Source organism: Aspergillus alliaceus (assembly GCF_009176365.1).
Source record: "Aspergillus alliaceus strain CBS 536.65 unplaced genomic scaffold BDW43scaffold_9, whole genome shotgun sequence".
NCBI classification, from domain to species: Eukaryota; Fungi; Ascomycota; class Eurotiomycetes; order Eurotiales; family Aspergillaceae; genus Aspergillus; species Aspergillus alliaceus.
In genome coordinates, this window is record NW_022474692.1 from 25,786 (window position 1) to 50,425 (window position 24,640).

Here is a 24,640-nt window from a genome sequence, read left to right on the forward strand (position 1 = left end):
GGTTGATGAGAGGAAAGCAGCTTCGAATGGACGGATCGGAAGCCCCGCAGTGGGAAAGTCAATCTTCCGCCGTTGCGGCTCCTAAAAAGGAAATAAGGGTTTCAAAAATTAATGGCAATGAGGCGCAGCGAGGAGGGAAAGGAAAAAAGATCCTTCCAGCAACTAGATAGAGGACAGATGTTAGACTGTGAGCGACTTAGCAACGCGCTCAGCTAAAGAGGGGGTTGCATTAACGCAAAAGGATCGATTGGGGCCTTGCAGATGGACAGGCTCCGAACATGCAGCAGTCAAATGTCGACAGAGGGAAGACAAGTGGGGAATTATGAGTAGTACCCCATAGTACAGTAAGTACATACATCGAATCGTTCTATCCAGAATTAATCCTCAATAACTTTTGACGGACGTGTTCCTGATTGACGAAGTAGTGTATTGTTTTGAGCGCAAAGTGTAGGCGTTTATTTATTTATCTATTGCTCCTTCCGAGAAAAGAGGAAGTCACTGGATATTCGACTGCCCATTCCGGTAGTTTGCCGCCCGGGTTTGCCTAAGGCCCAGTTGCGGAGGGGCTCTGGTGGAGAACCTCTTATGGAAGTGTCACACCTGTCACACTGTCACATTCTAGCCTCATTGCTTTTTTTTTTTTTTTTTTTTTTTTTTTTTTTTTGTGGTTCCCTTAATCTGGGTTGAACAGTGGATGGGATTAGGGCATGTCGACAGCAAAGCGAACGGCCTCTGATTGATTTAGGTAACTTTTTAAGTGGTACCGGATCGTTTTGTCGAAACAGAAAGCATCAATGTGCGACTTTCCAAACCACCTCTAGTACTTGAGGTTTCCTGTCAGAAGCAGACTCGTGAACATATATTTGTCGAACCCTATCCGCCTCCTGAATCGCTCCTTTCAATCGGAGAGAGAACTTGTTTTCGTCCTTTTTACGCAATGGACCCAAGCTATATGCGAATGGATCCGGGCCCTTGTATTTACTATTATCCCAGGTCTGCTCCATGGCAATCGGGTCGGACAAGGGCACCGAGTACTTGATCACAGAAAACCCGTTTATCAGATACCAATCATCCTTACCACCTGGCAAGTTCCAGCGTCGAAGTAAACAATCCTCCCCGCAGATGGCAGCGACCTTGCTGAGAGCAACCATATCCGCGTGAAACCAGGACTTCCAATGGTGCAGTGAGAGCGGTAGAGGCCGACCTGATTCGTAGAACCCTGACGCATCGCCACGAAGGTCCAATTGATGAAGGCCCCGCTCCCATGTGAGCTTTGTCGTGGTATGGTCGTAGATACACCGCGCAATCATCCGGTCACCAGAATGCTTAAAATCATAGCAATACTCGAAAACAGCGTCAAGTTGTTGGACCAGGGGGATGGAGAGGAATATCCCAGCACCGCCATACGCCATATGGCTCCCATAGTACATCTGCGATATATCCTCGGTAAGTGCCCCTATATACTGCGGTTCCGTTGGATCGTATGTCGCCAAGCGTTGTACGAGATTTCTCATCGAAGGAAAGAAAGTATCGTCGTCGATCAGGACAATCCATTGGGTAAGCTCGTCCTTTCGCTCAAGGAGGATCCGAATCAGAGAAAAGTACCGATCCAGTAGCTCTTCAGAATTTTGGATCACAGTGAGGCGAATATCTAGCTCCTTCGCCCGTTTCTTAGACTGCTTCGCTGAGCTTTCGTCGTCAACCACAGCCACAATGTGTGCATTCGTTCCCCCCGCCCAGTGTGCGAAGGCATCCAGGGAATCATATAGTCTCTCGACAGATGTTGCAACGCCAAATATCATGTGTGATGCATTGACCCGTGGAGCCGCAACGGGAGCATGGATAGTCACCGACGTTGAGCATCTCTCTTCCGGTAGTGGTTTTGTATGATCCTCCGTATCTAATTGAACGGTCTGGTACGTGGGAACAGGTACGTCGAGTGTATCCGAGAAACCAGTGAAGTTTTCGGTTCGCACAACGGCTATTTCCAATCTAGCATACTCCGCAGAGGAGTTGGATGCGTGCGTTCTCAACAAATCAAGGTCGATATGGCAACTACTACTGTTCGAAGGGGGGAGGCCAGCATTGGGGATGGGATTAATGTCAACATCGCTATGTCGCGAATAGAAGAAGAATGCCGCGTAAATGAACAAAATTGCAGTAGGGATAGCAATTAGTCTCAGCGCAGTGGATTGGCGCCATTGAAGCAAATGGTGATGGGGCATCGCGACTCGGACATAATTAATGTTCGTTCTATATATATGTTCACCTGTACGTACCGGATTTTCTAGAATGCCCTTAGCTTTCCTGTTCTGGACGCCCGCCGCTTGCTTGAAGGTACTCAGGGGCTTGCTCAGTGAGGAGTCACGTGGCTTGCTGAACTGCTGCTCAGCCGCCCTTTATTCGGTGCGAGTAGTTCGACAGCCATGCGATGAACAACAGCCCTCTAAGTCTGCCCAAGTCTGTACCAACACACAAACAAGATGACGCAAGTAGAAAGGTAATGGGGATTAATTCGAGCGGTAGACCTCTAAGGCGAAGCGTAAATACCGAAAGCAACGGTAATTAAATTGAGAGTAGGCTCCGACGAAGCTATAAAGGCTCGTATTCCCCTCTCTTCGAAGGCCATGAATTTATACGATCCTATTATATTCTTGCTTCTTCACTTGGATTCCTATTTTTGCGTCTTAAATTACTTGAGTTGCTTCAATCTCTCTCGTACTTGATTTTCTCTTGTCACAGAGTAAGCTAATGGGTAAAATTTAATTTCTTCAGACTGAAGAGGCAAAGAGGAAGCGTCGGGAGCGTCGCGAAGCAAATGGCTATGTTTCAAGTGTTTATCAAGAGGAAGACGCTAAACGAGGAAAAATACAATCGCACCAACGAAATGAAAAATCTACATCACGAAGATATCTTTCCCGAATAGATCAATATGACACTGAAATGGACGACGCATCGGCGGGAACTTGCCTATTTTGATGAATGCGCGGTTTGAACGTAGAGAAGTATGCCGGGATGTCGGCATAGAGTTTATATGAAGCGGGTACTGAATAACAGGAGATCTTGTCGGCACTGACCCTCTCGGCTGTGGCCTGATAGATCAGCTTAGAGTTAACAGTAGTGTGCGCGCTAAAAATAACAGAATATGCTGATGCTGAAAATAGGCGTCGCCGGTGAAGCATCATGGATACTCATTTTGGCATAATGACAGATGTAAGAACTTTCCCAGCACTATTAACATTTCCATTATACACATGTCCGGTGGATGCTATCTGTTCCATGGAATCTACTTAGTATCTCTGGAAGATTCACCTACCTTCCTTCCGAGTATTACTGGGAAAGGTAAGTTTCTTGTATGTCCAGTAGCCCTCAGATTCTTTCCTTGAAGAACAACTGAAGTGACTGACCAGTAACAGACTCAATTAAACATGCAGCTGTAATGTACAAAAGACTGCAATACTACCAATCAGTGCGGATCTCGGCTGTTATTGTAAGATAAGGTGGTTACGTCTTGATATGAAGGCCTCTGTTCTGTTATTTCGGACTGAACGAGTGTCCTCAACGGGTTTGATGAAGACAACGACCTTTACAGCGTTATTAGAACGTTGCAGCCATTGAAACGTATCTCGACGCAAGTCATGATAGATTTGTGTGAGTCCGACCTCAAAAACGACACGATACCTAGGTTTGGTTGAGCCACCGCTGAGGAATTCCAGTCCAGCATCGGGGTATTTTTTTCTTCCAAGTCCTAGGGTTTGTGTCCAAAATCAAGAAAGCGTCTGTTGGAAAGATATGTTACCTTTATCCCACAGGTTATGTGCTTTCTCTCAGCGACGGTAAGAATAGTATGACAATGCGGCCCAGTTTGATGCGGGGAAAACAGAAGCTGTCCTGCTTATCCGCAAGTGCGGCCGGGAGCTTAAGGACCATATTAAACGAGCGCAAGTGGAAGTAGATGGTCACCGTGCGATCTTCAATCAAGACGCTAACCGATGGCTTGGTGTCTGGCTTGACTCTGGATTAAATCTTAAGGCCCACTATCAGACCCGTACGCGCAAGGCACGGGCCGCAGAAAACAGGGTACAACGCCTATGCCAGAGGCACGGACTCGCCCCTGGCCCGCCTGGTTCAAGTTGCGGCGGTACAGTCAGTAGCCTTATATGGAGTAGAGCTGTGGTGGCAGGGTCAGAAGGATCGACTAGCAGGTATACAGCTAATAACCAATCGACAAGCCCGTGCTATTACCGGCATGCTGAAAACCACCCCTATAGGGCCACTGGTTCGTACGGCAAGCCTGGCGTCGGCAGAGGTCCTACTGGAGGCCCGACAGTTGAGATATACTACCTGGCTGCTTGGCCTACCAGAAGGTCACCCAGCAAAGAAGATCCTCCCAGTAAGCTTTCGAGAGGGGGACCTATACGCCCAGCCTGGGGAGCAGATCCCAGGGAACCGGCAATGGGCGGAGAGCAGCAACCGGGCCCATGGTCCCTGGGAGAACACCTAGCTCGCCAATTAGCCAATATTCTACCAGCAGATCCATCCGAGGGCTTCGAACGCATGATACAGACGACCAGGAACCAGTTCCCAGGCCGAATAGAGGTGCTACCAGACCCAGAGACCCTAGCAGCTGCGCAATCTCTCTCTCCTGGACTGGAAATTTGGTCAGACGGCTCAAGGTTAGAAAAAGGCAGATGTGGAGCAGGAATTGCATGGCAAGAACCAGGAGGAGCCTGGAAGACTAAGGGGATCCCATTGGGCAAAGGGTACGAGGTCTTTGATGCAGAGCTTCGTGGAGTCGTTCAAGAGCTCCAGGTAGCATAGAAAGTGGAAGATCAGAGACCGGTCACTATCCTGCTGGACTCCTAAGCCGCCATTGCGAGGCTGCAGCATACCCAGCCAGGGCCAGGTCATGCATTAGTGATCCAAGCACATGCTATAGCCCAGAGATAACACACCCAACGTCGTCAACCCACCATCCAATAGGTTCCAGGACACGCAGGGGTAGGAGGAAATGAGAAAGCTGACCAGGTAGCAAAGCCGGCAGGCGATAAGCCTCAAGGAAGGAGTCCCAAAGAGATCTCTCTGGCCTTTGCCTGTAGAGCCCGAACAAGAGGCCGTTACAACACAGAAGCAGAGATGGCTCACTAAGAAGCTCAGTCAGCGATCCTAACAAGGTCAACGAATGCACAGGCCGCAGAAGAACTGGTGACTCGACCATACAACTGCACTAGCTTCCAAGCACCTGGAAAGCCGCTATTTTCAACTGAAGCCAGGACATGCAGCCATTGGAGTGTATTTACATCGGATCGATGCTCGGGAAGATGCAACCTGTCAAGGATGTGGTTCTCCAAGGCAGACAATACATCATCTTCTCTTTGGATGCTGGAAATGGTGACACCAAGGAATCAAGCTCTACAGAGATCTAGAGATAGATGAGGTTATGAGACCAACTGCTGCAGAGGAGCACCCGCAAGGACGACTTTTAGGAGGACCCAGAACTACCAGAGCGCTGTTACAATTCCTAGCCAGCGCTAGTATACCTCTGCCCCAGACACACCTACAGCGGACGGCAGAAAGCATCCAGAGGGATGAAGAATGGGGACAGGAAGCGTTGGAGGAGGCAAGTAGAACAGAAGGTTAGCAGGGAGGGTAGCCTAAGTTGAGAGTCAGCTTAGGCTACACCCACCCTGCGCCGAAAATACAAGGAGAGCACTCTGCTCAAAAGCCCTGCGCATACAGGCGGCTTAGAGCGAGGAAAAGGATTAGAAAGACTATAGAAGGGGGTGTTACCTCTGGAACGCATAGGAATAAGAGGCTGAAAGTTAGCTACTAGCCTCAAGTTCATGGAATATGGTCTGTCATAGCCCTAGGGCTCGATATGGACAATAAACTTGATTAAATAATAATAATAAGCAGTCAGCAAAGTCTGGATCATTGGAAAAGGTCCCCGGTCGAAAAGGCGTTGGGGCAGGGGGTTTGGGCTGGAAATATGGTTTTCAGTCTGGATCATACTCATAACCACGCTCTCGGCCTTGGGGAGCTGATACTGGTAGTAAAGTTATCTCAGAGGAGGCTCCATAAAGCCAGATCGGACCCTTGCTTTCAATAAGGATGCTACGAGCAGAGTATATATCTACTTGATCCTGAGAGAGAGCGTCTAGGTCATGGTCGGCTATCCAAGCCCAGACATTCTCCATGTAGGCAGATGCCGACTCAGTGATGTGCAGGAGAAGCGAGGCAGCAATGCATTTCTTATTTGGTGTCGACGCCTGTTTAGGGCAGTCCTTGGCCTGTAGATTAAACCCTAGCGCACCGCAGACCCGGAAATAAGATTCTAGAAATTGTTAGCACTGCATAACACAATTGGGCGGGGTGAAGTATGAGAACCCTTAAGAATATCCTGGATCCCGAGCGTGGAAGGCCCATAGGGAGAATCCAGGCAGATAGGGTAAGCAAGAGGTAAAGAATAGAAGCAGGAGGTCTATTCAAATAAGCAAATATTATATGTACTCTATAGACCCGCGGAGCCTTTTGTAGACTCATGAATATTCCATTCCATCAAGACCGCCCCGGCTGTAGTACCAAACAATGATCATTATATTCTGAATTTCAACAACACCAACATCTCCTGGCTTTCCCACCCAGCCAGCAGGATGAGGGTTCATAGTGTCTTCTAACTTGCCACCGGTCGCCATAATTTGGGGCTAGACTTGACTAACAATGTGGGGGCCTAATGGGATATTCAGGGTATCTTTGATGGCATTTACACCATAGGGGAAGTGGACAATAGATGACATAGCTACAGCGGCTAGAATACTATCCAGTATTGCTGTATATCTGATTTCCCATCTCCCTTGGCTCCCTATACCCGAACATTGAATATTTGAGTTCTAACTAAATTAAGATATTAGGGACAATAGCGAGTAAAGAAGTTCTTTGTGCCATCAGGGTAAGAATTATCCCCAGTAAGGAAAATCTTTTCTTTTCATCACAGGCAGTTATTGCTGTTGTGTAAAGTGGGCATTGTCTTGGTCTATAAATAAACTAAAGCCCCATGAATCAATCATAACTTTATTTCCACTAGGCAGTATCAGCTCCTGGCATGTATCTGCTGTAACAGCCTTTTGGGCATTGGAAAATCCCACATTTTGCAGTAGCAATACTGTGGAAACCGCTCCAAATAAAGATGTTTCAATTCCAGTTAGATTGTTGGCTATGATGGCATCTACGAGAATGTATGACCCTATGCCTTGGCCAGTACTCATCGGGCCTCCGGCCTAATTCAAGAGGCCATATTGGGCAGGGCACCGCGTAGACCGACAACCTACAAATGCAGAATACAGTAGAACATGTATAGGCCGCATCAGTAGTCTACAGAAGAGGCAGATCAGCCATTGCATGCTGGAATTTCCCTCCAAAATATGACCTATCACATCAATTCGTCTCCTTTTGGGACGTCGTTGCTTCATTCATCTTTTTATCGTTGTTCCTTACACCTACCAACACCGTTGCCCACAATGCCCATATGCTCTATAGTGTCTTGGTTATGCGATGCGACGCTTAAATCGTCATACAAAGAAAACGCAAGAAAGGGCTCATAAAATCCACTCTACAAAGAGCTAACCAATCTGCGCTCTTTCCTGAGAGCCCGAAGCTTTGCACGTGCCTCCTCGAGAGGGACCATGACACCTTGTTTCTGAGTAGCAGGGTCGTCACGGTTGCGAATGTTAACAGTGCGAGCCTCCTTCTCTTGAGCGCCAACAACTATTCCGCGTAGTCAGTATAATGGGCAAAATCTATATTCAACGGGACAAGAACATACCGAAAATGAAGTTGTACTGGGCCAACTGTCCAGTGCGAATCTTCTTCTGCATAGTGTTTCCGCTAATGTCAATGTCGACGTTCAGCTTGTCGCCCCGCAAGATTGTCTGCAGCTCCTCCACGTAGTCGTTCACAGCAGGCATGACGGGAACAATCAGAATCTGGCGAGGGCTGATCCAGAAAGGCCACTTGCCACCGAAGTGCTCAATCAGAATTCCCAGGAATCTCTCGAAGCTGCCAATAATAGCTCTGTGGATGACAACAGGACGAGCACGGCCAGGACCAGGGTCGTTAGACTTGCTCTCGCCCTCCTCAGTAGCTGCTTGGCTCTTGTCAGCCTTTTCGTGGCTCATGTACTCAAGCTTGAAATTAATGGGGGCCTGGTAATCAAGCTGAATTGTGGCACACTGGAACTCTCTCTTGAGAGCGTCAGCAATGGTGATGTCGATCTTGGGTCCATAGAAGGCACCGTCACCCTCATCGATGGTCCAGTCATCACCTTTGAACTTGGTCATGGCTGCCTTGAGCTGTTCCTCAGCATAGTTCCAGGTTTCGAGTTCTCCAAGGTACTTCTCTGGGCGGGTGGAAAGCTTCAACTTGAAGGTGAACCCGAAAAGTCCATAAATAGACTGCAAGAAGTCGAAAAGACCCTCAATTTCCGAGGTAATCTAGATAATGTTAGTAGGATAAAGGGAGGAACGGATATATTGACGAGACCTACCTGATCCTGGGTACAGAAGATATGAGTATCATCTTGCTGGAACTTTCGGACACGGGTGAGTCCACTTAATGCTCCAGACGCCTCATTTCTGTGGAGAACACCGAAGTCTGCAATTCTCAGGGGGAGTTCTCTGTAACTTCTCTCACGATGACCGAAAAGGACGAAATGCCCGGGGCAGTTCATAGGCTTGAGCGCCCACTCCCTCTTCTCAACGTCAAGCTTAAACATGTCATCCTTGTAATGGGCCCAGTGTCCGGATGTCTTCCAGATATTCACATCGTACATGTTAGGCGTCTGAACTTCCTGGTAACCACGCTTACGGTATTCGGACCGCAGAAGCGCCTGAAGAGCATTGAAAATCTTGGTACCGTTGGGGAGCAGGAAAGGGCATCCCGGAGAGACTTCGTCAAAGAAGAAGAGCTCCTGCTCCTTGCCAATCTTCAAGTGGTTGCGCTTCTCTGCTTCCTCTAGGAATTTCAGATGTTCTTGCATTTGCTTCTTGTCAGGGAAAGCAACACCACGGATACGCTGCAGGGAGTCGTTGCTTTGGTCACCAAGGAAATAAGCAGACGAGTTCTTGGGAGTGATTAGTCGAGGGTTTCTCTATACCGGCTCTTGAATTTCATACCTGCATAATCTTGAAGGTCTTTATCTTGCCGGTGTTCTGGATGTGGGGTCCCCTGCAAAGGTCGACCAAGGTACCGCACCGATACACAGTGCTCTTTTCTCCGGTCACCAGCTTATCGATATAATGCAGCTTGTACTTGCTGTACGAGAACATCTTTCTCAGGTTCTCTTTTGTGACTTCCAATCTATCAAAGCTCTGCTTTTCCTTGAAGACACGATTTGTCTGCTTATCCAATGCTGGCCAATCGGTTTCTCTAACAACACGACTAGGATGGTGTCAGTCCCCATTTGGGCTCAACTTTTTTTCTCTCTGGAACGCACTTATCGGGCATGGCCATATCATAGAAGAAACCCTGCGGGGTGGGAGGTCCATGGGAAAGGAGACATCCAAATTCGCACTCGCAAGCCTCACCCATGCAGTGAGCACTAGAGTGCCAGAAAACCTCTCTTCCTTCGGGATCCTCAAATCGCACATAAGAGACCGTGCAATTGCCTTCTAACGGGCGGCTCAAGTCCCAGAGTTCCTTACCGTCAATCTTCGCGAGCACAATGGTGGCACTAAGATCCTTAGGCACATTTTTGAGAAGCTGGGCCGGGGTGGTTTCCCAGGCTTTGGCGGAAACCTGTTCCTTGTTGCCGTTGCCGAGTTCAAGAATAACAGTAATTTCGGGGTGGGGCTTGTTCTTGATCTCCTCGATATATTGCTGCCAAAGCTCTTCGAAGAAGTTGTTGCGCTCAACGATAAAATCGGGCAGCGAACCGGCACCTGGTACGATTGACTGGTTAGGAGGGGCATTCGCAATCTTTGGCGGGGGTTTAGAGTGATTCACCTTGGGGGCCCGGAGCGGGCCTGACGGGCAGATCCTTCGAACCTTCTGAAGCCATGACTGTATCACAACGACAAAGGAACGATGAAGGAAAATTTTATAAGGAAAGAGTGGTAGGCCAGCGACGATGACTCTTTCGATGACTCTTTCGATGACTGCGGCATATCGGAATAGATCTTCAACCCAACCAGCAGTGACGGACGGAAGGCGGTGAGGCACGTGACAAAAAACTGCCCTGGAGGCTAGCGACACTTTACCGTTTCGAGCTTCCCACCATTTGAAAACTTCTCCAGGTTCCGTTCTTATAGCCAACCTCAACAACCAAGCCAATATGTCTTTTCGCGGAGGAGGTCGTGGCGGCTTCGCCACCGGTGCTAATCGTGGAGGTTCCTTCGGTGGCCGTGGTGGTGAGTAAATACGACTTTCGGGGCTGGTGATTGAGATGGGCAAGGACTAACGAAAATTTCGTCGGACAGGCCGCGGAGGCTTCCAGCAGCCAATGGGTCCACCAGCACAAGTTCTGGGTACTTGAATACCGAAGTGATTTCTAGAAATGACACTTTACTGATATTATGTTAGAGATGGGATCTGTCATGCACGCTTGTGAAGGCGAGATGGTGTGCGAATCGATCAACCCGAAGATTCCTTATTTCAATGCCCCTATCTATCTGGAGAACAAAGTACGATTCACCACTTATTTTCGCCTGGGAACAGAATGAGGGACTAATCCATTACTTCAGACTCCTATCGGAAAGGTTGACGAGGTTCTTGGCCCCATAAACCAAGTTTACTTCACTGTTAAGCCCCAGGAAGGAATCGTCGCGACTTCTTTCAAGCCTGGCGACAAGGTCTACATTGGTGGAGACAAGCTTCTGCCATTGGAGAAGTATGCATTGTTCCTTGTCTACTTCTTGAGCAATGCTGACCTGATGACCATAGGTTCCTTCCTAAGCCTAAACCGCCACCAGGTATATTGCCAGCGACAACCGAATGTATCTGCCGCATATTGCTGACAACTATGCAGGTGCGAAGCCCAAGAGAGCCGGAGGTGCTGCCCGCGGTGGTAGAGGAGGCCCACGTGGTGGAGCGAGGGGTGGACGTGGTGGGTTTGGCGCCCCCAGAGGACGGGGTGGCCCTAGAGGAGGCGGCTTCCGTGGTGGAAGCGGCGGTTTCTCCAGAGGAGGCGGTGGCTTCTCCAGGGGAGGCGGCAGAGGAGCACCTCGTGGAGGTTTCCGACGTTAGACAGTCTCCGTCTTGCTTAGCACTGTCTTATTACGGCGTTATGGGAAAAAGGGAGCTTTTGCAGGAACTTTTTGTGTCGATATCTCTGTGCATTATAGGTGGCTTTCCTATTCGCAAAGGCTGTAGAATAATTCAGCCATTAAATGAATATTATTATACCAATGAAGTACCTGCTCAAAATAACCTACGCATACTTGTAGTCAGATTCCGTACCGGTCAGTCATTTTAGTATGTGGCTTGTATCTGTGGCGCAGCACGACACCGCCTGGCAATGACGTCTGGGGACACATGCCGAGCCGTAGAAACTGCGGCTTGTCAACATCCTCTCAACTGCAACTGCCAGCAAGTCCCTCACTTCCTCACGAATTTTTTCCCACCGCTGTATACACTAAGTCTTCACACCTCATATTGCGCATAAGCTACGCAACCCTTGAATATCATCTGAATTCGAATTGAGCATGTCTCGTAGGTCATCGGCCATGCCGTTGAATACTTCTACAACCAGCGGTGTCCCGCCTGCTGGCGACGGAGGTAAGCTTTGATCATCGCTATGCTTGTCGGGAATAAGGAAGCTCAGGTTTACCAGGTCAGGAAAAGCAGAAGATGCTTCTTTCCGCGGAAACAGGACACTTCAGCATGGTCAGGTGAGTCTTTTCGCTCGGAAACATACCTCAGAAAATAAATCCAGCCGCTGACTGAACGTTCTTACGTCAGGGCTTTGCATCTTGCAGATTTAGTCACCGAGCTTAATGGTAAGATATTGAATCGTCTCGTAAAATGTTTCTGCCAAAATTTGCTAACCACGCCTCGTAGGATTTTGCGGAGGCAAGCCTATATTTTGATATGTGCGGTTAAGTACTGGCCACAGCTAACCTTTGCGAACAGTTATGTCCGTCCTTTCGTCTATGCGTTACTGTCTCGGAGATCCCCATGACTACAGTGCTATCTGGTCTGCGCTAGGATTTATGCCTTTCGGACTGTTCTTTGACTTCATGGATGGAAAAATTGCAAGGTGGAGGAAGAAGTCGTCGCTCATGGGACAAGAGCTTGATTCGCTGGCAGATCTGGTAAACTGGTCCCCACATAACTGAGTTGACACAGTACTCACGGACATTTTTAGATTTCGTTTGGTATGGCGCCGGCCGCAGCAGCCTTTGCTCTCGGAGTCCGTACAAATGTCGACCACCTTCTCCTCACGTTCTTCGTCCTCTGTGGCCTGACAAGGTTAGCCCGGTTCAATGTGACAGTCGCCGTACTTCCCAAGGACAAGTCTGGGAAGTCAAAGTATTTCGAGGGCACACCAATCCCAACAACGTTATCCATTACCTCACTCATGGCTTACTGGGTTTCTCAGGGGTGGGTTCAGGAAGACCTACCACTGGGCCTTGTTGCGCAGGGCACGTCCTTTGAATTCCATCCAGTGGCCTTGTTGTTTGTTTTGCATGGCTGTCTTATGGTCAGCAAGTCTATACATATTCCCAAGCCTTGAGCACCGAATCTTTGCACAAACAAGTGAAAACAGATTCCTAGATTGGAATTTTTGCTTGATAGAGAAGTGTTCATGCATGAGGATTTAACATATATAAGTAACAAAACTAGAACGAAAGCGGACACGAAGCATTTTCTTCTTGATGAAGTAAAAATTGATTGTGAAAAGCTGCAGATAGTTCATACACGTTAGGACATTGTTTTACCAGGCTGATTTACGTAAACACTACCATTCATCGCATTGCAAGTAGGCATAAAGGTGTCCTAAAGAGGACCCATCTGTCCTTTTCGAGAGCGGGAGGAAGCAGCATGATAAACGCAAAGGACTGGCTCGCGTACTACACAGCCTTCATAAAGAGTTTACCAAGGATGAAACCCGCGCTTTAAATATACTTCTACGTTTCAGCCAAGATAGCTTTCCGTTTTCTCTTCCCCCTTTTCCGCTCCAAAAAAGGCCACCATACGTGTGTCCAGACCAGCTGTGATCGGTATCCTAAATATTCCTTTACAAACTTGACCCTTGAGTCACCGAAAGGATATCGGATCCGCTGTCACCGTTAGCTGCATAGGATAGTACCGATGTCAATAATAATAAACCTGAATCATCGAGTCCTGCTATGAAAATAGTCACAGGCGACTATTGAAGACATGGCACACACATAGCGGTAGTCAGGCACATCGAACAGCTCCATCGACCGGGCCCAAGTAATGCATAACACCCCCCACATCAGACTCGTGCCCATAAAACAAGGTGCACAGTATGGATCAAAGTGGACAAACCACACAGTTCACACCGATAGTCATTCCTAAGTCCCATAACCTGCATGCATCTTTCGATGTATATCCACTTCTAGGGCACCGATATCACATGCACGTGTGAGGGATGAAAAATTTTCCCCTATGGGGATTGTTGCCAGTTGCCAAAGAGTCAGTCAATCCACACAACCTCGAATTGCCACTCACTTCGTGGCCATAATTACATAGAGGTAGCCCGAGTGAGGCTAGTGGTACATAGCGTTACTGTGTTGATAAATATGGAAACGCTGACAGGTACCCGTGGGTCCCTAACACAATCTAGACCTCACGAGGCGTTTGTTTCACGTTGACCGAAAATTTCTCATGAATGGGAGAAGGAGAGTTCTACTGGGTTTACTATTAGGAGTTTGTGAGTTTGAAGGTGCCTTGCTGCTGGAAAGGGTGTCGTGGGTATTCTATCATTGGTGATGTTTCTTTTTCTCTGTCCTTTTTGGGAAAGTTCTTGTATCAACGAGGAGACTCTTCTTGTTTCCGGGGTGCTTCGTTTTATGTGTGTTTGTCGAAGGAAGACCCCAGAAGAATGAACTGGTAGCTAATCTTGTCCGCCCGGTAAAGGTCTAATCTAATATTGTACTGCTCAACTTATAAGTAGAAGGCCTTGTCCACTCTTTTAGGGCATAGCTGAACTCGATGTTTATTGGGTATTGCACATATTGCATTGAAGGTATTCCACAGGAAATGTCTCTTCCATAGAATAGTGGAGCATAGCAATGTTATTCGTAACCGATGCTTGCAGGGCTAGCGCCTTGCGCTGTAGTTATGGGTTGCGGCGCAGGATTCCGGAATCCGTATGACTTCTTCCTTGTGATGGGAGATGAAACAAGACAATAAGCTTAAATTTTGTTCAATGAACGTCGCCTCCAGGCTAAGGCGCCCCGACGGGACGCAGGAACGTTGGCTACGTGTCGCACGCTGATATGATGATGTTCAACGCATGCAAACCATAATTGGAATGCCTGTCGGAAGCAACTTGAAATGCCCGATCGCCTTGAAAGGGAGATATGCCGCCAAATTCAATCTTTGTTGACAAGAAGCCTCGAGTATGCCTTTAGTCCATTATACCCGGTACCATAAAAATTTTTCGTCAATACTATAAGCGATAGGCAATCAGATTACATTTGCGCCTAGTAAGCGCCCTCTGCAGTTCACTCACACAAGTCACATTGCTGCAGATTGCATCTTTGTCAAGTCAATTTGTTAATCTCACTGTGTTTGGATCACAACTGTCAATTGACGTATACATTCCTTGAACTAAATGACTCTTGTGTCCACATCACTGCCATGTACAAGTGTGTGCCAGTGCTTGCGCGTAACGATGGTACAATGAGCCCTACCTTCGGAGGATCCGCATAAAATTCCCAGGGTCAGGATTCCAGGTCCACACCGGGAGTGTCCGCTTGAACCCAAGGAACAGCTCCGTGTCTCTCTTTCGTCTCGGACCAAGTACAACTGAAGAATTTTCGCAAGGCGAGCTCGACGCGCAAATACCAGTCGGTTTAGCCAATACTCTCGCAATTATTTTTGTGGTGCCTTACTTCGCAAACCCATTACCCTGTACACACAAAGCATCCAGTGTACTCCAGTGCCACGATCTGCACGGGTCTATGTATGACGCAGCCCTTTATTGGCGCTGGCTAAACACGGCTCCAAGGTTCCATAATCGACGGACCACTTCCTTCTAATTGGCTCGTGGCCGCATATCAGGATCAAAAAGACCCTAGTGATGTACAAGTTTGGCGGTTGTGTGTCTCGCTTGCCACAACTTCGGCCGTACCAGTAGTAGGCAGTTGAGTTTTTGGGACTGCCAATTTTTTAGCTGTCTGCGTTACAGGAGATTAGAAAGCACACCGTCTATCGTTGACTAATCCTCAAATGGTACAGTTGTCGATTCCGCGTTTTCTTTCGTTTGGAGAGCGCCCGGCTATCCCGGTCACTGTTTATGGGGTTATCCTCCCGCTAGCGAAAGTATGGAGCAAGGAGCTGTGCACTGACGCGGCAAACCCATCTCTGTTGAATAGAGACTATGAACATAGCCAGTGATGGACTCTGTATTCACGTCAATGCCCAACTCCCTACGATACGGCTGATATTTTTTTTTTTCCCTGTGTAACTGAAGCATTGGAAACTACAAAGTATCGTCGCACCTTCTGCTTGATGGTCTAGAGTTAAGAGCGTACTTGAAAATTCATTCGCCATTTCCGAAACACAACGCTGAAATGTGATTATGGCAGATCAACAGGGATTTCTCTATACTAGCTAAGCCCAAGTTGCTACTGACCGGGATGTCCTTGGCCAATAATTGGATTTTTGCTAGATAGCATACTCTGTACCTACTCCAACGCTATCCTCATCTTTCAAAAATCACATATCTGCGGCCGACGGTATTTTTGTTTCAGTGTAGAAAGAACCTATGGGGTAAACATGACTGACCATCGTCCCCTCTTTTCATTCATGCGGTGCCGCCACATAATGAATCACACCCACGACCTTCCCAATCTAGGTATAGCGCGTGCCGATACTCATTCACTGTGCCCGAAACGGAAAAGGATGCGTTGTACCCCTGGATTTCCTTCCCAAATACGCTTATCTAATCACCCGGTGCGCCCTTCTGATTGAACCGATGAGACTTTGGTACGCGGGAGGAAAAATTACCGCCCTGCATATCCAGGGTCACACTCCGTTTGGAAATAACTGAACCCCTAAATCACAACGGTACCATCCATGGATGTAAGCATTCCGTTCCGTATCATTGGAAGCTGATGATGGTGTAGCTTATGATTCGACTTGAATCGCTTCATTGATATCGGGCCGTTGTGCAACAACTTCAATGCCAAATCAAAGCTAAAGGGATAAAATTAAAGATCTAGTAGTCAGTCATCAGGTGTGTGTGCCTTTACTTGCTGGTGCGTCGCTTAATCACCCGGTAAGGTATCAGGCAGTACGGAGGCGTTCTTCCGTTTCTCCCTGCAAGCCCCGGTCAAGTCATTCGTTCACTCTCAGCAGACCCCTACCTACTCCAGTAGTACCCTTCCTTTCCCTTCCCTTCCCCTTCCTTTCCACTCTTTCCTACTTTCGGACAAAAGACACTCGTTTTTCTCTTCTTGTTCTTCACTTGGAGGGGTTTGGCTCCAGTTGTTTTCTTTAAACATCGATTTTCCTTCTATTTTCCATCGTTTACCCCTTGTTAGGTCCGAACCTATTGACGACACATCACTTATTTCCCCCCTCCCCCCACGAAAATTTCCGGAGTCAGTCCTCTTTCGTCGCTGTTGCTGCGAGAGATCTGACCGACCATCCGGTTTTCCTATTCAGGACGTTCATTAAACTCCTCTCGGTAGAAAGGGGCGCTTGAAACGTCCGGTTCTCAGAGTCTTCCCCGCTAGGAAACGGCCTCTTCACAAACAACCCAACATTCTTTTCCATCGCCATCACATTAATCCGACTCCATCAACCATCCTCTCGTTCGCCGACATTCTGTCGTCGCCGATCCTTGATTAGCTTGATCTTTCGTCGACTGCCTCACGTTTCGTAATATCGAATTGTTGACGCGAACCTGACCCCTTAACGGCCACCACGACCGTCTCGACGCCTTGAAGGGAAGTCAGCTGCGACAAAGGATCTCAAATAGCCACAGCGGTCTAAAAGGGTTACGCCGGTCGTCCCTCTTCCGTTGCTTAATCACAACCGTTCACAGGAAACCGATACCCCTTTCAATTGATTCTCGTAACGTTCAAATCGACAACTACAACATGAAGTCATTCACAATGCAGTCGGCTCTTACAGCCTCCGTTCTTCTGATTGCTGCCAACTTGCCAGCAGTGAGCGCACAACAGGCCATAGAGAAGGGCTGCTATAGTGATTCGAAGCCATTATCAGACCAAGGTTCTTACATTTACCAAAGTAATGGATATTGCCAGAAGCTCTGCTTGAAAGATAGTCATACTGTTTTCGCTATGACGAAGGGACAAAATTGTCTTTGCGGCGACCAGTTACCGGCAGAGTCGGCTAAGACGAGTGACAGCGACTGCAATGTTAAGTGTGTAGGGTGGCCCCAGGTTATGTGTATGTTACCTTCCAACTCGGCGGCCTGGTCTAGGTTACTGATCATTTTTATATTCAACAGGTGGTGGTAACAGCGCGTTTTCCGTGTATCTCACCGGTATCACGGATGATGTGGATAGTTACTCCTCATCCTCGTCCTCAAGCTCCTCTTCCAGTAGTGAGAGTGGAACGTCGACAACCACTAATGATGGCGGCCACGCTGTTACTACCTCTGGCGGACAAACGGTATTCAAGACGGCAGATAGTGAGATGACAACGCAAGGCGCCGATGAGAAGAAGAAGGGCTCCGGATCGAATACTGCTGCCATTGCTGCTGGCGTCGTCGTCGGAATCGTTGGCCTCTGTGCCTTGATAGGAGCAATCTTCTTCCTCTGGCGGTTTAGGAACCGCTCGAACATGCCCGATCAATATCGACACAACGATATCGATAACTTTGGTGCCAAGCCCATGTCCCAGAGCTCTCAGTCTGATTCGAGATTCGACGGGGACTTCATGGCACAACGACGCCAAAGCAACGGCAGTATTGATGACGACCAAGACTTTTCGCGTCGGATACTGCAGGTAATATTCTTCTTTGCCCTCGTTCGCATTGTACTATCCGGGATCAGCTTGCTGACGTGATTTAGGTGACCAATCCCGATCGCCGCTAAGCTTGAAAATCCGAAAACCCCCCAACTGGATCATACTCCTCGCGAGTTTTCGAGAGCAACCTAGGTTACTAGTCCGTTTATATTACATAAGAATCGGTGCGCAGTTCGACGCTCGACATCCATTCGCTTTTTCAATTTCATTTCTGATTTCCCCTCTATCGCTTTCTAATTGACGGCGACCATGCGATATTTTGGAACCATATCCTGTAGATAAGTCATGACATTATACCGTCAACCTTTGCCTGCAAAATGTTGGTCGAGTCTGGAACCGCGACGCATTCTTCCATCGCCAATCAACTCTCCGTGACGTGTTCGGGGAGTTGCGGGCAGTATCATTATCGCAACCTGGTCCGCAGAGGAGAATGCTGTGTCTTGTTGGAACGAATCGGTCTGACCTTGCTCATGAATACCCGAATTTTGTTGGTCTCAAGATACCTGGGAGGGTTCGAGCTTTGTGCTGAGTTTGGACTGAGGTATGTCAGCCAGTGGTCTTGTATTCTGAAAAGGCGTTCTGCGGTGAAGTATTCTTTGAGTTTGTGTGATCGGCTTTGTGTTTCTTCATACCTTTCTGTTTGCTGCCACATTGGTTACTTTCTTTTTCCTCTGATGTCTCTATTTACCTGCGATATACTGAACTTCCCTTGGCCATCATCTCCCTAATGTTGTTGGTATGCTCGGGGAACTGTAAGTAGGATGATGGTTGAGCTTGTAGTTAATGCGAGGAATGAATGGATACCACTCTTGTTATTCTATACACATTTCGCCCGGCTCTTCAGATATCCGCTATTTCACAAGTATTAACGCATGAGGTTCATTTGCAAACCATACCAGCTCTACCTTAGTTTATAAGGCAGACATCGACCGACTTTCTTTCAGTCTCAGTGAACCCCATCCTGCCACAATCCTCCTACAATCCACCGAAGTCGCTGTTCATACGATGCCCCAATGAGCATGAGATGGCAGCAGCTTTCACTCTCGACTCATTCATTTTTCCAGGCCAACCATCACCTTCCACCACAGCCCAGCATCCAGGAAATCAAACGACACACCAACCACAAAACCACCAACTAGCTCCAAGGATATTAACAATGGAAAAGCACCCCCGACCACTACCCCCGGGCCAATACCAAGAACAACTGTACTATGCTCCAGCATCCGCTACCCTGACACAAACCCTAGTCAGCATTAATCGTAACCAGTGGCAACCTCTATAGCACAATGGACGCCCTATTGGGGTATCTTCCCCTACCCGCAGCAGAAAGAAATATATACACCGTCCACCGATTTATCACCATTCGCTCATCCCCTCCTCCATGTTCTTATCATCCTTGACCCCCCCCCCCCCCCCAAACCAGGATATCTAGACTCCAACCTATCACCGTTTATGCGCAAAACCCGTCCAGAAGATGTCATAACCGATACCCTTCCCCGATACAACCGACATAAAACCCATACAACCCTCCCAAATATATCTTCCAAGTAGATGTCGAAACCCCGAACGCTACCGCGACACGCGGCTCAGAACCATCGATATCCAAGTCCGATGTACTATATCCAAGGAATCACCTCAATATCTATTTAACCCAGTGCGGTGGTAATTCCTACTGCACGATCTCGTCTGGCGATCACTCCTTGTGTCCATACATGTCTAACGCAAGGATTGCGTTGACCCGGGGGGAAGGTGGGAAGGGGTCGAAAGACGGCATGGATGCTGTGTATTCACAGCGACGCGAGTAGTAGAATAACGGGTGGCTACGGTGAAACTGAAGCAAGTGTATTGGATACCCTTTCGTATGTGTGTGCATAAGATAGGGGGATGTAAGAATAGGCAAAGGCACTTCGTGCAATGGGTTAGGTGATTCGTTGCCACGTGGTGGTATCCGGGTTGAGCTGATTTGGTGTTGAATTCTTGGTGGTGTTACTACCGGTTTGTTCGAATTTTGTGCTGGGGTTGTTGGCGCTGGTACTGGTGCTTTGTGGGTTGGGTTAGATCGGTGGTGGAAGTAGATGGTATCTATGGCAAGATATGGTATATTTACTTCGGATAATGGTTTTCGGTATATGAGATGTATTATTTATACGAGGTAGGATCAGTGTGTTGGTGGAGGGGTGTGAAGGTATTAGAAATCAGTATGTGGATATATACATATATATATACATATATATATCCATCTACAGGTTCATTGCTTGCATGAACGGGTCTTTCTGATTTTTAACAACCTAACAAGATAAAGAAAGACCCGCTGTAATCAAGTGTAGAAACCTGAATACAAACAGTGCTAAGTAATTACTCAAACAATTATCAGAGTAAATGATTGTCAGAATTTTGTGTCGATAACCATGCTTTATTCAAGATATTACCTGCGTGCAGAAGAATATTCTATTCGATCTACCCAACGTTCAAACATAAGACGAGCGTAGCAGGAATGCTAAGGTCCCATCCCTTGAAAGTACATTGGTCGTTGTCTCTCGTATACGGCAACTCGCTTGAAGTCTATCAATTGACCATGTGGTCGGGAGGCATAGTTACACAGCCATTCCTCATCTTGATAGGTTCAGCCACTGCAGAAGAACACGGAGTAATTTTTATATTTATTTTTCTTGTTTTCATCAAAATGCATATTTAAATATAGAACTCGACCCTTCCCCTGACATCAGGATGAGAAAAGATAGACACACCATACATCATATGAAAATGTGCAGGACCTGTTTCAAAGCCATGCAGGAGTGAAGGCGAGTAAACGTGAACGCAGGAAGCCCCGGACCAACCAGGTTCGACATAGGGAAATACCAAGAAATTGACAACGTGTGCCGAGACTTTGTGGTTGCGAGGCACGCGGTGTGCAAGGATCAATAAGAATTAAGCAGAACAGAAAGCAGTTGGTGTGCGGATGGATAGCCTTGCGGTCCGAATGCAGCAGGAATGAAAGGCCCTCCATAGTACGGTGTAGTAAGTGATGTATAAGAGCATACGCAAGGACCCGGGGTTGTGGAAGGGCTCCTCCCTTCCCCCCGCCCCAGGGAAGCCTCCGCGGAGAAGGATCATAGGGTTTTCCTTGGAAGTTTTCTGAAAGTATACCATTACCTTGTACATATGGGGTAGTAGTACTTCTGTATCTATGCACGTATCTTGGCTGCAAGGGGTGCACATGGCTTTTTACCTACTCGTGGATGACGTCGGTGGCAGGTACACGCGCGAATATCCAAAGCCAACGAACGACATTATATTGGGTTGCATTTCGAAGAGGGGGTAGACTACTTCTAGGGAGCATATCAGGGTGGCATCATTTTTTCTACTCTACGTGCATTTCCAGTTGTCCGTTATGAAGATCATCGTCACCATGGATGCAACACCCTGCAAGTTCAGCCAAGGCAATATCGCGTGGTCGCATATTATCCGACAATAGCTAATGGTAATTTAAATGAAGATGAAGGAGGGACGAATCCCAGCGCCTGAGGGATGATCATGACAACGAATTGTTGGGGTTGATTGCCCATCCATGATGCATACCAAGCACCAATCCGATGATGCCCGGGATGTTGGAAGCTTGTTGGTAGGGATTTACCCGTGACAAAACGCAGGGGGTTTTCAGCAAAACTATGCACCATACTACGTTCGGAGCTATGTCGCGAAATATTCTTCAGTTCCGCATGATCATAAGAATTTCGCTGCCTTGTACTCGGGATTTGTTGACGGTCAAATTCCGCGTAGATGATAAATCTCCTTTCCCCCCTATTACTTTTCCCCTAATCTACCTAGTACTTTGTCCCTCTGAGTCAGAGATTACGGATATTAATTTAGTATCTGATGTATCTAATGATTCGGGCGATGATCGAACAGAAGAACACAAAAGCAAAAAAAGATGAGGTATCCAAGCAGTTCCACTAAGAACAGCGCCGCCCCGAGGAAATGCTGCATGATCGCCCCGGGCTGGTAACAGAGGCTCTTGCACACGTGTGGTCGGATGGAACATTCCAATGGACATGGCGGCCGCAAGGATCAGGTTCTGTCAAATGTGTCAATACCGGGGACGGACGAATCATACCGGCGGCAGTTAATAACTTTTGACTTATCAGCCGATTAGTTTGGTGAACGGCGTCTCGGCCAGTCAATCTATGCATCGACTAAACTGCACGTTCGAACGGGGTTCCGAATCCTTCCAGTGTTATTCGGCGTTATTGTTTCTTGATTTCTCCCCTGTGGAACTGGCCGAAATCAACATGAATCTATAATTAATGGTCATTAATACGTTTGCGACACTAGACAACTAGTATCAAGAGTGTTGGGGCGGTGGCCAGTTTTCCTAATCTCAATTAGAGGTCTTGAGCCTTGACACTTAGGTCTAGATGGGCATGATGGACCGACCGTAGTACTGTACTTACTGGGTAGTATTATGATCAACGGGAGGAACTAAATATACAACTTGGTTCAAAGGGGGAGGTTCTCTATCAACTGAGTCTACCACTCCATAATTTCGAGTGCGGTTGGCTCCACCACACAGAGACGTAAATGTCGAAATGACCAACATGACTTGGGCCTAGTTGTGATCATTGAAGATGGTACTAGTGAGATCATGCCACACCTTAGGGAAGGCCACGTTTTCCCCCCTCCTTTACATCCCCCCTGGTCCAACGCATGGCACCCTGGTCTAAGGCTGACTTAATACTTCCGTGCTGCATTAGCAGTTGTATCGCGTATTTCACAAAAGAGGTATGGCTTGAGGAGTAAAGATACACACCCGGAAAAAAAATAATCTTTCTGTCGTAAATGTTAATCAGCACGCACCCCAAAAGAGTATCCAACGTAAACCCCAGTGCTCCGATGTTAAATCCGGACAGCTCCGGACCCAGGTGTAGCAGATACAACCCACCCTTCCCCTCCCCATTGTGAAATTAATTTGCCCCGCCAGTAAGATCGACCTCTTCCGCGTGGGAAGTTCGGCCGATCATTTGCCCCCGGTAAATCAAGGCGATGAAGCCAGCAACATGTTGTCGGGCGCTACGGTATTAGCGAAATTTATCAACTGAACGGGGTAAAAGGAAACTCGAGGCCAATCACTCTCTAAGAAGTTGTTCACAGGCTCCACGAGAGGAACCTCAGAGCCTCAATGTGGTACCGGAAAACGTATTTTCATTTCAGAGTACGTATGGTACTCTGATCGACCTGTCCCAAGATGGTTCGTAGCATGTTTCACCTGACTAACAGGCTTGACTATGCTTATACACGGATAACACATGGCATAGACGGGTGCATCCATGAAGTACCGTCGATCATTGCCCGCAAGAAAAAAGAATAAGACGTAGCTCTGGTTGATGCCCAGAAGCAGCGGAATCGGTATCATCACCGGTTGGCTGGATTTCTACAAATCCTCGGCGCGGCAGAAATCTTCAGTAATCCTTGGGTTGCATTGCCTACTCCAAGATACGACTGGTTTCCCGTAAACAATGCTTGTGAGGAGATTTGGAATTATGTAGGTTGTTTCTTCTTGAGGTTCACGATGAATCATACACATGGTTCTGGACAAAGTTAATTGACTCGCTTGCGTATATAGGATGTATGATCGTCAACACATTTTACTCAAGTAGGAATATCGTGCTTTTGCCTATTACAGCTAGAGCAGGAGAGTATATTGCTGGCTTTAAACGAGTGGGGCCAATCTAGGTTGAGCTGAGCCATGGGAAGAAATGGTGAAAGGAGATCATATGGCAAGAATAGGTTAGGAGTGTACGGTAGGAGCCGCCCCGTAGTTATCCCGTAGCCACTTGAACCACAAGATTGCGATTAAAGCGGTCGAGGCGGGTTAGAAACACCGACTAGAAGCGACGGTCTTTTCTGATATTGGTAATTGCTTATCCGGCAACCCAATCCGCGCCGCCTATGCCCGATCAGGATATGCATATACAAGGAGTTCCACTCGGATGGTAGCACACCATCAATCCACTGCCGGGAGAAGAATCCACTGGGCGAGGTTAGAGTGGTAAGTGTTTTGTTGTAACTAAGTTCACATTATTCCTAGTTGAGCCCATAGCGGAATAGGCGAGGAAGGCGGTAAGTGTCCCATAGGGTATCATTTCCCTCACCACTTAAGGATGTGAAACCAGTGGAGATTTTCACCTCTAGTGGTATATGCTGATACCTACCGATTGGTACGGATCAGAGCCCAGGGTATTCTATTGTGTTGGAGTACCACTCTCGCTGTCTAACGAACTAGGTAATTGCGTTTAGAAACCTAACTCGGCCAATCTTTCCAATCTCCATATATGGGGTGATGTTAACTGTGACATGGGTTAGACAGGTTAATGATTACTGTGGAGTGTAAACATCTCCCTGTGGTCCGCTTCAAAGATTTTCTTCACTTGGACAAGAACCTTTGTTCTTTGTTTTT

The 24,640-nt window shown here is 47.7% G+C and overlaps 6 protein-coding genes across 6 annotated transcripts; 3 read left to right on the top strand and 3 right to left on the bottom strand.

Annotated features, from left to right (window-relative positions):
- Positions 1–660: 660 nt before the first annotated feature.
- BDW43DRAFT_248375 (glycosyltransferase family 31 protein) lies at positions 661–2,576 on the bottom strand. Its single transcript, XM_032039770.1, has one exon. The coding sequence runs from the start codon at positions 2,223–2,225 to the stop codon at positions 792–794; it is 1,434 nt and encodes a 477-aa protein (XP_031902958.1). The 5' UTR covers positions 2,226–2,576; the 3' UTR covers positions 661–791.
- A 3,420-nt stretch (positions 2,577–5,996) lies between these two features.
- On the bottom strand, positions 5,997–6,695 carry BDW43DRAFT_308392 (uncharacterized protein; the record flags this gene model as incomplete). Its single annotated transcript, XM_032046497.1, has 3 exons — positions 5,997–6,334; positions 6,388–6,481; positions 6,588–6,695. 3 exons carry the CDS (start codon positions 6,693–6,695, stop codon positions 5,997–5,999), a joined length of 540 nt encoding a protein of 179 aa, XP_031902959.1.
- A 742-nt stretch (positions 6,696–7,437) lies between these two features.
- BDW43DRAFT_248395 (threonine--tRNA ligase THS1) lies at positions 7,438–10,237 on the bottom strand. The gene is made up of 6 exons (XM_032039771.1): positions 10,000–10,237; positions 9,491–9,935; positions 9,171–9,435; positions 8,543–9,118; positions 7,823–8,489; positions 7,438–7,764 (listed from the first exon to the last, which is right to left on the bottom strand). Exons 1-6 carry the CDS (start codon positions 10,052–10,054, stop codon positions 7,610–7,612), a joined length of 2,163 nt encoding a protein of 720 aa, XP_031902960.1. The 5' UTR covers positions 10,055–10,237; the 3' UTR covers positions 7,438–7,609.
- Positions 10,238–10,297: 60 nt separating this feature from the next.
- BDW43DRAFT_267550 (H/ACA ribonucleoprotein complex subunit GAR1/NAF1) lies at positions 10,298–11,404 on the top strand. The gene is made up of 3 exons (XM_032041010.1): positions 10,298–10,520; positions 10,576–10,676; positions 10,737–11,404. The coding sequence occupies exons 1-3, from the start codon at positions 10,496–10,498 to the stop codon at positions 11,007–11,009; spliced, it is 399 nt and encodes a 132-aa protein (XP_031902961.1). The 5' UTR covers positions 10,298–10,495; the 3' UTR covers positions 11,010–11,404.
- A 156-nt stretch (positions 11,405–11,560) lies between these two features.
- BDW43DRAFT_267567 (CDP-diacylglycerol-serine O-phosphatidyltransferase) lies at positions 11,561–12,952 on the top strand. The gene is made up of 6 exons (XM_032041011.1): positions 11,561–11,769; positions 11,825–11,882; positions 11,953–11,990; positions 12,052–12,063; positions 12,124–12,305; positions 12,359–12,952. The coding sequence occupies exons 1-6, from the start codon at positions 11,697–11,699 to the stop codon at positions 12,725–12,727; spliced, it is 732 nt and encodes a 243-aa protein (XP_031902962.1). The 5' UTR covers positions 11,561–11,696; the 3' UTR covers positions 12,728–12,952.
- A 4,354-nt stretch (positions 12,953–17,306) lies between these two features.
- BDW43DRAFT_308396 (WSC-domain-containing protein) lies at positions 17,307–18,254 on the top strand (the record flags this gene model as incomplete). The annotated part of the gene is made up of 3 exons (XM_032046498.1): positions 17,307–17,604; positions 17,666–18,165; positions 18,231–18,254. The coding sequence occupies 3 exons, from the start codon at positions 17,307–17,309 to the stop codon at positions 18,252–18,254; spliced, it is 822 nt and encodes a 273-aa protein (XP_031902963.1).
- Between the last annotated feature and the right edge of the window lie 6,386 nt (positions 18,255–24,640).

What these genes read in the sequence shown, in the direction of transcription:
- BDW43DRAFT_248375 (XM_032039770.1), bottom strand. Translation starts at nt 2,225, where the DNA reads ATGCCCCATCACCATTTGCTTCAATGGCGCCAATCCACTGCGCTGAGA.
- BDW43DRAFT_248395 (XM_032039771.1), bottom strand. Translation starts at nt 10,054, where the DNA reads ATGGCTTCAGAAGGTTCGAAGGATCTGCCCGTCAGGCCCGCTCCGGGC. An exon ending in GCCCGCTCCGGGCCCCCAAG is followed by an intron (nt 9,936 to 9,999) that starts GTGAATCACTCT and finishes CAATCGTACCAG; the next exon opens with GTGCCGGTTCGCTGCCCGAT. An exon ending in GATATGGCCATGCCCGATAA is followed by an intron (nt 9,436 to 9,490) that starts GTGCGTTCCAGA and finishes ACACCATCCTAG; the next exon opens with TCGTGTTGTTAGAGAAACCG.
- BDW43DRAFT_267550 (XM_032041010.1), top strand. Translation starts at nt 10,496, where the DNA reads ATGGGTCCACCAGCACAAGTTCTGG. An exon ending in TCCACCAGCACAAGTTCTGG is followed by an intron (nt 10,521 to 10,575) that starts GTACTTGAATAC and finishes ATATTATGTTAG; the next exon opens with AGATGGGATCTGTCATGCAC. An exon ending in CTATCTATCTGGAGAACAAA is followed by an intron (nt 10,677 to 10,736) that starts GTACGATTCACC and finishes CCATTACTTCAG; the next exon opens with ACTCCTATCGGAAAGGTTGA.
- BDW43DRAFT_267567 (XM_032041011.1), top strand. Translation starts at nt 11,697, where the DNA reads ATGTCTCGTAGGTCATCGGCCATGCCGTTGAATACTTCTACAACCAGC. An exon ending in GGACACTTCAGCATGGTCAG is followed by an intron (nt 11,883 to 11,952) that starts GTGAGTCTTTTC and finishes TTCTTACGTCAG; the next exon opens with GGCTTTGCATCTTGCAGATT. An exon ending in TTGATTCGCTGGCAGATCTG is followed by an intron (nt 12,306 to 12,358) that starts GTAAACTGGTCC and finishes GGACATTTTTAG; the next exon opens with ATTTCGTTTGGTATGGCGCC.